At 43.6% G+C, this 12,852-nt stretch overlaps 1 protein-coding gene across 1 annotated transcript; it reads right to left on the reverse strand.

The window, feature by feature from the left end:
• Positions 1-5,912: 5,912 nt before the first annotated feature.
• Positions 5,913-8,931, reverse strand: Gstm3 (glutathione S-transferase mu 3 (brain)). Its single transcript, XM_005388896.2, has 8 exons — positions 8,795-8,931; positions 8,362-8,437; positions 8,036-8,100; positions 7,226-7,307; positions 7,033-7,133; positions 6,595-6,690; positions 6,393-6,503; positions 5,913-6,109 (listed from the first exon to the last, which is right to left on the reverse strand). The coding sequence occupies exons 1-8, from the start codon at positions 8,840-8,842 to the stop codon at positions 6,011-6,013; spliced, it is 678 nt and encodes a 225-aa protein (XP_005388953.1). The 5' UTR covers positions 8,843-8,931; the 3' UTR covers positions 5,913-6,010.
• Positions 8,932-12,852: the final 3,921 nt, after the last annotated feature.

Consider the following 12,852-nt stretch of genomic DNA (forward strand, 5'->3'; position numbering starts at 1 on the left):
TTAAGAACAGGTCATTCTACTTCCTGTCTCTCAACCATAACAGAGAAAAATTTTAAGAGTCCCTGCAGGGCATTAAGTACTCAGGAAATGCTTCCTTTGTACTTGCAGCTCTCATTAGAATGCAGGGCATCAACACATAGATGTGAACACTTGCTTTGTGTCAGGCTGTATGCAACCATTAAGTATCATAGCCCCTGCTCTATATAATTTTTTAAATATTTTTTTCCTTGCTTTGTTTTGGTTCTTGACTCAAGATTTCACTATGTAGTCTAAGCTAGCCCTGAACTCACTATGCAACCAAAACTCACCTTAAAGTCCCAGTGAACCTGTTGCCTCAGCCTACTGAGTGCTGGAGTTACAGGCATGCACCACCACTCCTTGCAAGACTTAACAGTTTAGTGATAGAAACAAGCAGTTAGAGTTCAGTGTGTTATGTGCTGATCCAGGAAAACATCAAATCCTATTGGAACGGAGATTTAAAATAAGTGCATTCAAATTAGCCTGAGAGAGGTGGAGGAATATTGATCTCAATAAACTAAATCTCAGTGGCTTAGTACAGGAGTATTTCTTATGTATGTTTTCATGTCTGGATGTGGTCAAGGGGGAGCCCTGCTCCTTCTGGTTTGCGAGAGACCTAGAGTAACGAAGGCTTCAACTTGGTGCACAATCCTCACATCATGACTGCATGTGGTAGGAAGCAGGTATAGCAATTTACTCACTGACTTTTAAAGCTTCTACTTGGACTATGTGTGTAATTTCTACTCATGTTTTAACCGACCGGAGCAAATCATGAGGCTACACTTCAGTTCAAAAGGGTTGTGAAGCTTTCTTACAGGGGAACAATCAGAGATCTTACATGGCCACCACTAATGACTTATTAGATATGATATCTAGGCTGGGATCAGAAGATTAATAGGCACCCTGTTTCCCTGAAAATAAGATCTAACCAGAAAATAATCAGCCTTGAAACCTAGAGATTAAAAAAATGCCAGCCCCAATCATTCTATCCTTGTCTTACTCGCTTTAAGAGGAAGAGAATAGATGGCAGGTAAGATGAGGGTTGGCTGATTGGGACTGGCACTTTTGATTTCTAGGTTTCAAGGCTGATTATTTTCTGGTTAGATCTTATTTTGGAGGAAACACGGCATTAGGCTAGACAGAGAAAAAGTGGTGCTTTGGGATAGTTTACATTTATAAATTTATGTGACATTGATCTGTCCTAAGTGTTCTAGATATATTGACTTAATGCTCATAACGTCCTGTTGATCAGAATTTACTTATCAGAGAAGACGCTACACACATGAGGCCATTGTCAACTGTTGGCAGAGCCAGGATTAGAACCCAGGTGACTTAACTCCAGAGTTCTTGATCCTGAGTCCATACTATAGTGCTCTCCAGTATAACTGAGAGGTTCTAATGGTTCTATAAAAACTGAGATTTTTTTAAAAAGACAAGTGTTTCGCCACGCTGGTAGCAAACCACCCCCCCAACCCTGGTGCCAAGAAAAATTCAACACTTCCACCCCTTTGCTGAGCCAAAGCTTGGCTAAATCTACGTGTAGATATTTCCTGGCATTTATTGGGATGCTTCTACATGGAAGGTGGTGATACTGGGTAGCCTGCTTCTAAAAGTGACTCACCAACTAAATGTTACCAGGTTCTGGGTTGCTTGCCTCTCCTTTCTGGGTTAAGTTTCTACGTTCTTTTCATTTCAAACAAAGAATTGATTGAAAGGAGCAAAAAGCAGTGGCCAAGTTTATCCAAGAAAGTAACAGTGAAGAGTCAGGGAGAAACTGCCTCTGCAGAGTGAGCTTGGGCTGAGTAAAAAGAAAAAGAAGATAAAAGAAAAAGAAAAAGAAAAAGAAGTACACGCTGCATCCAGGACACACAGTAAGGGTTATCGTGGAAAGTTACAACAGCAAGCTCTTCATGGCATCCATATGTGGTGTGTCCTTTATGCTGTACAGATCTCAAGGAGACCTTGAGAACTTTTACCTGCAGGTCTGAGAGGTGGTGCTGGGATCCCATGCCTCAGCCTGACGCCAGGCCATTGAAACCTGCCTGAGTTCTCTCAAGAAGTCCACGTGCAGGGCTTTGGGACCTGCTCTGCACATACGTCTGGGTTTTGTAATTAACAGGGCACGCCTACTGCCCCAGGCAGCTTTGCCACATCTTAATCACCTCAGTGGGGGAGGGAGACAGGATGACTAGCTGTCCTCCCAGTTCAGCCAAAGTGTAAATAAACGCATTATCTTTCTCTTTCTCCTTCCCTTTCTCCATCTTCCCCTCCCCCTTCCTCTGTCTCTTCCTCCTCCTCTTCTTCCTGGGCCCTTCGTGCACTCTGGATGGTGGGTGGATGAATGAATGCAGACTGTGGAGGGTGGGGCTGCACGCAGATTCAGGCCCGACCAAACCCTGCCAACAACACAAGGAAATTCCGAAAGGCCGAACCCAGGACTTCAGAACCAGGAGAAGGGGCACATGTTAAAAAATGTGGCAGACATGGAAGCAGAGTTCAGATGATTAAACAGGTGAGATAGTTGTTTTAGTGAGGGCTCGAATCATTAAAAATATTTAAGTGGGGAGTGACTTGCACAAATTTGCATATTAGGAAAACCACTGGCTAAATTTCAATTCCTTTCCTCTCCCTCACTTTATCTGAACTCAAGGCCTTTATCGGCATGGCTCATTTGAGCCACCTGCGTGGCAGCTGAAGCATGGAATGTGTAATTTCTACACAAAGGCAGCTGCTCTCACAAGCCCTTCTTAAGCCGGCTTTAGAGGCCTGCCAATGTCTATGCGTATCAGTGTCTTCTGCTCCACCCACTGCATCAGTGAAACAATGAATTTTTCTGATCACATAAGCTATTTCCTTCGGACTAGAAAATGCTTTAGCCCAGTTACTCAACCTTCAACAATGAAATGAGTTTCTCTTGGGCTTTTACAGAAATGCTTCACGAGGTTAATGCATCTATCACAAGGTTCCCCCCCCACCACCACCACATGGCAAGGCTACTGGTCAACCCATTAGTATGCTAATATCTCAGGATTTGGATGATGCCTAAGGCATGATGGGCTGGCTGTTTCCCACCCTAACCCTACCAGGACCTGCCCCTTGCTTGAGGACGATTATTGTGATAGCTGTCTTTTTGGGGGCCTGTGTTAGAGTGAGGAGCTGACTGGGGCGGGTAGTTCCTCCCCTGTTTCTTTCAGTGGCCTTCCCTGCTTTCTGGGCCAGTGAGTTTGGTTTTGGATAACTGTTATGTGATTTTGCTAACAAATACTAAAAATAAACTAGAACACGGGATTTGTTTATAGTCTGCTTACCTAGAATTCACATGAAATATTACACCTGCAGACTTGTGCATTTTACATTTCTCTCTTGCAATTAATTACTCAGCCCGTACCGTGCTGCTCTCTCCTGTGACCTTTCTCAGTATTTTTTATGCAGAGGATAAATAGGACCAACTTCCTATTTGTTTGCCTTCTGCCCTGTGAATAGACAGATGGTTCCCATAATCCCATCTTACTGTACTCACACATTCTTGTGTACTGTTCTCCCCTTGAGTGTGAACAGGACCTGTAACTTGCCTATAATAGAATACGGTTTTGGACTGTTACCGCTATGAGTACATGACATAGAATTGCAATGTCCCTATTTCCAGGAGACTCCTTTGCTGGCTTTGATGATACAAGGAGCTGTGGGGAGGTCCTTTTGCAAAGAACAGAAGGTGGCCTTTAGCTGCCAGCCAATAGAAAACCGAGGCTCTCTGTCCAGCAGGGCACAAGGAACTGGGCACTTATACCAACCACTACTTGAATTTGGAAGCAGATTCGCCTCCAATTGAGCTTTGAGATAATATCACAGCCTTGGCTAACATCTTAAGTACACCTTGCAGATGAGAACTGAGCACCCAGTAAAGCTATGCTGACTCCTGGTCCATAGAAACTGTAAGATGCTAAGTGTGCTTTTTTGGCTGCTAAATTTGTAGTAATATTGTTATATAGCAATAAATAATACATTCCTTTTGATTTCTGGTTGTATCACCTATTTAGTTCCAGAAGCATCTTCAACTTCTCTGGCCTCCCTTAAATTCACAAGGCACACCACTCCCTCACACCCTGGAAATTCATGTCAATGGTTATCATACCAGAGAGAAACAGCTCACTTTTACACTTCTGGCCAAAGGCTACCCACACCCAAGACACTGGCCTGGACACCTAGCTGGTGCTGGTAGGAGTGGTGATAAAGGTGGAAGTTGAACCATTTGCTTAGTATTTTGCATTGTACTTCCCCCTGGCACCAGTAAGTCTCATGGCCATTTGGGTCGTCCGTCCCTCACTACAGATGTCCTTGGCTTTGGTTCACAGAGGACAGCAATCTGACCTGCAGATCCCTCTCTGAGGCTGGACACTTCTGACTTTATAATGGACAGTGAGGCCAAGTCAGTCTCCACAGGAGTTGGTGTCTCATTTGTTTCCTTAAAACTAGTTTTTATTGTAAGAGTAAGTACTGTGAATATACAAATTCCCTAATTAAAAAAGAAAGTCTTAAGTTATATCTTAGAAGTCCCCTTTAAGTTACCTGTGGAGTCTGGGATTCCTCTTTGCCTGAAATAAGCTATTACCAGTTTGGTTGTGTCCCTCCCTTTTCGCTGCATTTGCTTATATAACTGTTCCATAGAAATACCTTTTCTTTCTAAATCATAAAAGATGTCATGCTGTGCCTACTAATCAACTAATTTTGAAATTCAACGAATAATCTTGAAGATCCTTCCATATTAATTCACATAGCTCAATCTCATTCTTCAGCTGCCATGTGGCATTACGGCAGAATTAGGCATTAATGTCCACACAGTGCTATAACAAACATGTTAGCATATGACAATATTGATCTTTAGGTATATGGGTGAGCCTTTATGGGATGGAACTGTTGGATCACAGGATTTGAATTTTAAAATACTAAGACACATTGTCTTCCAAAGCAGCCATATCAATTTACAAGTTTACCAGCAAGAAATGCCTATCATTTCCCAAAACTTATCAGCACTGTAGAAACTTAATTTTTGTCTGAGAGCTAGAAAAAAGACTCCTTACTATTGTAATGTGCATGTCTTTGGATTATAAACACTTTAAAAACATTTTTGGGGACACTGGTATGGTATTTCCATTTTGTAACTGTTCATAGGTTTTGTCTTTTAAGCTCCTATTGATTTATAGTATATATATATATATAGATTTTATATATATATATAGATTATACTAGTATAATCTTTATACTAGTCCTTTATTTTGTCTCATTTGTTTCCTTACTTGTACCTTATCATGGAAGTTTTAAAATTTAATACTGCTCAATTGGTGAACCTTTCCTTTATGGTTTCTTTTTGTGTTAATGAAACTTTTCTTATATTATGATCACAAATGTCATTATTATTTGTACTTCAACAGCTTTGTATTTTGCGTTGGGCCTTAAATTCCTGATAATTAGCTTTAGTCAGTGGTGTGAGTTTTTGGATCTATGATTTTTAATTAGTAAGCTATTGTCCCAACTCTACTGGCTAGCCTGTCGGTTTGAAACACCATCTTTATCACACTAAATTTCCACTCATACACAGATCTGCTTCTGACCCCCAGTTCTGTTAAGTTCACCAGTATCATGCAGTTTTCCTTGATATCTTCACCAGGTCTTCATGGGGGTTCCATGTCCATTTAAAATATTGCTCTGTCAAAACTGTGCAATATCTTTATGTCTAGTATTCACTCTCAAGGCTTGGGGATGGACTTCTAGCCCCTGAACTTAGTTGAGGAATAAAGGGACGTCAATGTTGCAGTGACTGAACGCCTATTTTGATTGTTCTCTACATATACTCTTTTTTGTCTTTTACACCCAAGAGAAATCTGGCTGGACACCAGTAACCGAAGTGTTATTTATTGAAAAGAGCAGGGAAGACAGAGTACAGGCCCCCAAGGGACACGCCAGGAAAAAAAAGCAGCGCAATTCTGTCTCTTGCTCAGCATATACACTTGTTGCCCCACTTGGCCATCTTGTTATTGATGGGTATCTTAAAGAAGCGGTCAGACTGCAGACAGGTCGCTATTTTCTCCAAAGCCTGAGGGAAAAGCACACCAAACTTTGTAAGCACATCAGACTCTAGCCCAGTCCAACAGGTCTACACCAAAACAGTAACATTTACATGTTGCCTGCCTCTACATTTCTCCCATTTCTTTGGAATGTAGAAGCCCTCCCCTGACTATAGGCCCAGGGGTGTCCAGCCATTGAATAATTTAGGCCAAAGCTAGTATTGGGGAAACATCTACCACAGTGAGGTCTGTTAAGGCCTAGGAGAGCCTGTGAATCTCTCTCTAAGAGAAAGGTACAGGGAGCATCATCACCTCAAAGCGGCACATGAAATCCTTCAGATTTGGGAATTCATCCAGGCACTTGGGTTCAAATATACGGTTCTGGTCTAAGACATCATAGGTGAGAAAATCCACAAAGGTGAGCTAGAAAGAGGACAATATGATGGTCAGGTCTCAGGAGTTCATAAATACCTGTGGAAATAGACAAGTATAATCTCCCTTTCTCTTTTCTTACCTTTTCCCCTGCAAACCACGAGTACTTCCCCAGGAACAAGGAAAATAGTTTTAATTGTCCAGGCAGCTGTTCCAAGTATTGAGGTTTCAGTTTTTCCTGGGAGATGGGAAAAAAGCAAGAATAGCTGTTGTCATCATCTACATAGTTAATCAAAGCAGAGGCCAGTGATGAACACTTAGTAGCACTTCTCCAAGTGCTTTTTTCTCATTGCCTTCAGTTGGGGGTGGCAGAATGGGAAGAAGGGATTTGGAAAGGATGAAGGAGTAGCCAGCACCTGAATTACACAAACAAACAAAAATAAGAGTTCTGTTTGCTGTTCTTAGAGATTGGGTAGGTGGGAAGAAGGCAACAGCAGAAGGGGGCAAAAATGACCCTTAAATACCTAAATGCTTCTTTCCCTGACATTCCATGTAGCTGATGCCTGCTACAAAAACTTACATGGTCAGAGTTGTAGCAAAGCCGCACCAGTTGCATGCGGAAATCCATTATTTGATTTTCCATTATGTCCACCCTAATCTTTTCTTCCTCAGTCTCACCACCTGTAGGTCAAATAACAACAAATCACCCTTGGGATCATCCAACCCAGGTAAGCAAGCAGCCGAGTTTCCTTAACCAGCTCTACCCCACTCACACATGTTGTGCTTGCGAGCGATGTAGCGCAAGATGGCATTGCTCTGGGTAATCTTGTTCTTGCCATCCATCAGGTAAGGAAGCTGGGAGGAAAAGGACAGACTCAATGAACAACTTCTCTCTCCTGTGGAGGAGAAGACTTGCAAGTGGTGAACAAGAGAGAGAAGATCTTGTGTTAGGAGAGAAAAGAAAATAAGTGCAAGGTAGCATTAGTCCCTCACCTGGTTCTGTACAAGGGTCCTTAAATCTGTGTGATGTGTGTATGTACGTGCATACCACATGGCCTTTCTCAGAATAGGGTTTTAAATGCAAATTATATATACATAATTGTAAAGCATTTTACAAATGCTTATTTGTACAAATACAAATTATATACACATAATTGTAAAGCATTTTAAAGAAAAAGTGTAATAGAGTAATATGTACTTATTAATGCATTGAATAGCAAGGAGATGTAACTACCATAACTTCAGAGTAGTGATGGCTATAAAGAACATTTAAAATACCTGCAACAGATTTAACAGAATATAAAAATAACTGATATCTATAAAAGTCACAGAGATAGCTAATAACTGTCTTTTATTGCCTATCTCATAATCAGAGGAAATGTTAACTTTTATTAATTAAAAGTTAGTGCAAATGAAAACGTAGTGATTTTCTCCAGTTCAAACACTCTTGAATTCAATCTATTCTATCCAGAGACTATCTAGAATAGAATCTCTATTCTAGATTCTCCGAGACCAGAAGGGGATAAAGCACAGATGAATATATTTGAAGGTCTTCCTTCTGTTGTTCTTTTAAATCCACCTACGTTAGGAAAATCCAGGTCTAGCTTGAATTTCACATCCAGCCATTGGCTTCGGTCATAGTCAGGAGCTGTAAGGGAGAGAGAAGTGGGAACCAATCTCTTTTATAACCCATGTGATGAGAATGAAAAATCTAAAGAAGCGACTTAGTTTCAATACACCAATTCCCAGCCTCCAAAGCTTAACCGTTAGTCTCTGCAGCCTATTTGTTAAGTATCAAAATGCGGTTGGGTCAGGGCAGAGGGAAAATACCCAGGGGCCTCTCCTCACATCCTGCAGAAAACTCCCAATCGGAGGGCCAGCTTGGCCTAGGGCGCCAGAGCAATTTTACCTTCCCCGCAAATGTACCGCTTCTCCTCATAGGCTGTATCAGTGAACTCCAGGAGCAGGCGGATGGCGTGCGCCAGCTGGGGGAGACAACTCCGGCAGGTCAGCGCCTGCGCGAGACCCACCCGCCAGAAACCAACCCCCGCCCCACCCCCGCCGCCAACGTCCTCAGCCCCCAGCCCCCGGGGCGCCCCTTTGTCCTGCTAGGGCGGTCGTTAAGCTGATCCCAGCCCGACTCCAGCGGCAAGCTGCGCTCCGCAGGGCCAAGAGATGCCAGAGGCTGGGCGAGGGGGCGGCCCGAGGCTGCGCAGCTTGGTTGGTGCCGGTGGTCGCGGAGGGCAGAGCCGCTTCTAGGGAAGACCGCTGACCCACAGCCCCAGCCACCTCTGCCACCGTCTCTGACGGAGCGGTGAGGCTGTTTAGGGGCACTTACTCACCCCGCGAATATCCCAGTAACCCAGAACCATAGACGACTTGGAAGACATGATGAAACCGTCCGCTTGTCTTCCAGGACAGGAGGTTGAGTGTGAACGGCGCGGGTGGGAGTGGGGCTTTATACCTCACTGAAGTGGGCGTGGTCAATGTGACCTTCTGACTCCACCCCCCAGCCGTCTCACCCCGCCCTCTGCGCGACGTCATGGTCACGCGCAAGCTCCCTCTCTGCCTATATACCCCCTGCGCGCGGCACAGCGGGTGTTTTGAGACTGCTGGGAGGTTGAGTCTCTGCTCTGAAAGCTGGAGTCGCGCTACATTCCTTAGTAGTGCTAGGCTGGGCGGGAAAAGCATCCACGCCCAAGCAGTAGGGACTTTGTCCAGGGGGAGCGAGATTCGTGCTGCATTTACCAAACTGAGGTAGAGAGGGGGATTGTTGCAGTCCCTGAGAGGCGGGCCAACTCCGGCCAGCAGGGAATCTCCATTTTTGACTTCCTTTTTGGAGTGTCAAGGGCTAGGGAAGGGAGGCATAAATGAGAAGAAACCCAGATTACTCAAACCCATAAAAGTCTCACCTGAAATACTTTGGAGAGAGATAATCTCTTCTGGTCAGGACAGAGAGTGGATCTGAGAAGGCTTAAAGGAGGAGGTGGGCATTAGAGTAAAACCGCTGAGGAAGGATAGGCCGCGGAAACTGGGAATGCTGCAAAGGGCATTCGAGGCAAGAGGACGGTAAAGCAGACACCGGAAGGTGAAAAATGCAAGGGCCTATAGAACGAACAGCAAATACTGTTAAGTTAGGCTGGTTTAGGAGGCTGTGATGGGGAGGGAGCGATCTGGTTGGAAAAGCATATGGGGGTCAGATTGCAGATGGCCTGAACTGCCAAAGGGTGTGGTTTTTTCCTTTCTGTTCTGTGTGTGGGGAGGTCTAGTCTAGATCATGCTATCCAACAGAAACGTAACGCGAGCCATACATGTGAGTTAAAATTGTTTTTGTATATGGTAAAAATAAATAGGTAAATTGATAGACTATTTTACTTAGCCCAATATATCCAAAACTGGTATAATTTTAGCATGTAATTAATGTTAAAACTATTGAGATATTTTCTATTCTTTGTATTCTGTTGTCTTCAAAACGCAGAATGTATTACACTTAGTACACATTTCACTTCAGGCTAGCTACGTTTCACCTGCTCAGTAGCACGTGCCACTCATGACTACTCTATGGTCGTAGTCCCCAGTCTTTTTGGCTCCAGGGCCCAGCTTTGTGGAAGACAGTTTTTCCACAGACCTTAGGCTGGGGATGGCTTAGGGATGATGCCGAGGAGAGTGCAACCTAAATCCCTGGCTTGTGCAGTTCACAGTAGGATTCATACTTCTGTGAGAATCTAATGTCAGCCCTGATCGGACAGGAGCTCAGAGAGTAATGCTAATGTTTGAGAACAGCTGTAAGTACAGATGAAGCTTCACTGGCTCACCTCCTGCTGTGCAGTCACATTCCTAACAGGGTACAGAACAGTCCCAGTAGGAGGCCTAGGGACCCTTTGATTGGACAGTGCAGATCTAGTAGATGCTTTGTTGAGGTGGATGATATTGACAGTCTCTTTTAGGCAAATTAATTTAGTTTCTTGGTGTAGAGTTGACCAGAAAAGGGCACATACTGCCTTTTTTCATGTACTGGTTCATCCATCCATTCATCTACACAGTAGTATTTACTAGCATGCCTCTTATGGACAGGCATTGTTTTGGGTTCTGGGGGTAAGGAAGTAAAATGAAAAAAATCTCTGTTCCTAAGGCGTGTACCTTCTAATAGAGGGATATAAGTAAATGAACATATAGCAAATATGTAGTAAGAGAATGATACACCTTTTTTGGAGAGAAGTAAAGCAGAGAGGAGAGATAGGGAGTTAGGGTGTCTTTAAGGGAGCCCCATCAAGAAAGGTATTTGTTTTTTAAAGAATGTGTACAAGATAGGCCTCACAGATATTAACCTTAGCAAAGATCTGAAACAGGTGCAGGATCAAGCCATTGTGCTGCAGGGGTTGTGGGTGCAGGAGGAGGCAGAGGAGAACTCCGAGCAGAGGGGAGTGCAAATGGAGGAAGCCATCTCTGTATAGACAGTGTTTAATACCGAGAGCAGAGGAGGCCACTATGAGGGTGAGAACAGCAGTGAAGAGAGGAGGTTTGTGAGTTTAATATTTAGAAGGTGGAAAATGAGAAAGAATCAGCAAAGGAGTCTGAAAAGGAATGACCAGTGAGGTGGGAGAAAAATCAAGTGCCCTGGAAGCCAAATGAAGATTTTTGAAGACATTAGTGAGCAGCTCCATCAAATGTGGCCGGTAGGACAAGTAAAATGAAGACAGAATTAACAGGTGGATTTGGCAATGTGAAGGTCATAGTGATCTTCATAGAAGAAAAGATCTATAGGAAGCCTGTATTAGTTTTCCCATTGCTGGACACAACACCCAATGCCTACAACTTAAAGGAGGAAAGACTTAATTTGGTTCACGTTTTAAGAGGATTTAGGCCAAGGTCAGCTGGCTTTCAGGTAGAAATATCATGGCAGAGGGCATGGTGGATCAAAGATTCTTACTTCATGGTGTCTGGGAAGCAGAGCAGAGGAAGAGTGCCGGGGAGGAAGGGGCAAGGGACCAGACAGCCCCAAGACTGTGCCTCTACAAACCACCCAGACACATGCAGAAGAATCTTCCACCAATCCCCTGGGTGGCCCGTAAAGTCAGTCAAGTTGACACTCAACCCTAAATGCCACAAAGCCCCTATAGTCCTTGGAAGAACTCAGTTTCTGAGTTGGTGCAGGGCCCAGGAGAATGGGAAAGAGGCCCTGACTTATAATAATATCTACAGTGGGAGGGGGGAGGATCTGTGAGCTGGCTGTAGAAGAGGAGGAGTCCAGAGCTGCTCTGAGGGTCCCTACCTGGCCTCCACAGCGTGATCACTTAGGGCTCTGAGCTCCTACTACTCTAGCCAAGGTGTGGGAAATCACATTTGCCCATTGCTTCAGTGGAAGCAAACTTGAGACTTTTTAAAGGAACATTTTGCTAAAAGAAGAAAGGGGAAAAGTGCAATCGCATAGGGACACCGAAATTTGTAATACCTGGGTTTTCTTTCAAGATAATACAAGGTTGGTCACAAGTTACCTTGCTGTAGAAAACTAGCTCTTACTAAGCACCTACGATGTGCTAGGCAATGGTCTAGGTGTTATATACATGTTCACTAATTTATTCCAACTTAAGCTTTACACAGTTTTGTGAAGTAGGTGTAGGAAAAGAAACTGAGGCCTGGATGATCTGGAGTTCCCATGGGTAACCTGGGGTTCAGACCAAGTTCTGTCTAATACTTTACTTGTGTGAGTTCCATTACACTTAGCTATCTGGATAGCCCCTTACCTCATCCCAGTCTTTTCTGTGAAACACAGGAAAACTGAGCTTTAAAAACTTTTTTATTTTCCTAGTCCTGGAGAGTTTCCCTGGTTTTAGGGCTCCTTCAGCTTCAGGAGGCCCCAAGAACAATAAGTTAATATCTCCTCCATCTGGACTGCTGAGAAACCAGAAAGAGGTGTAGGCCCCAAATCAGAGTCACATACTGTTCTCAGAAAAACAAATTTTTTTAGAAACTTACAACTTACTTCATCCTCCCTAAATTGCTTCCCATGTCCTTGGTTCCAAACTGCTCCATCCTCCAGCTGAACAAGGCTGATCCTGCACAGGCCTCCCTTTGTCTCTCCCAGCTGCACTTCTTGGCAGTGAACTCTGATCTAAATAAACTCTTGCCTTTATCTTTACTTTTGTCTTAGTAAATTCTTTTATTGTCCACATCACCAGTATCTGCAATGCTGTTTCACACAGCAGTCCATTCTGAGAAACAAATTTGCTAATTAAATTTACTCTTAAATCAGAACCTCTTTTTTTTACATATTGTGGGGGAAATTTTTTGCTTTCCTATTTTGTATTACCAGCTACAAGAGATGATTTTCTGAGGCTAAGAAGTTGAAGGAAGGACACAGGCAGTCTAAAAAATAGGGCAATCGGGGCCTCAGACAATG

Source organism: Chinchilla lanigera, unplaced genomic scaffold (assembly GCF_000276665.1).
Source record: "Chinchilla lanigera isolate Chin_1 unplaced genomic scaffold, ChiLan1.0 scaffold00034, whole genome shotgun sequence".
Classification (NCBI taxonomy): Eukaryota; Metazoa; Chordata; class Mammalia; order Rodentia; family Chinchillidae; genus Chinchilla; species Chinchilla lanigera.

Coding starts and splice junctions, on each gene's coding strand:
- Gstm3 (XM_005388896.2), bottom strand. CDS start 8,842: ATGTCTTCCAAGTCGTCTATGGTTCTGGGTTACTGGGATATTCGCGGG. Junction 8,101..8,361: donor GCGGTACATTTGCGGGGAAG/GTAAAATTGCTC, acceptor TCTCCCTTACAG/CTCCTGACTATGACCGAAGC. Junction 6,110..6,392: donor ATTTCATGTGCCGCTTTGAG/GTGATGATGCTC, acceptor CTTTTCCCTCAG/GCTTTGGAGAAAATAGCGAC.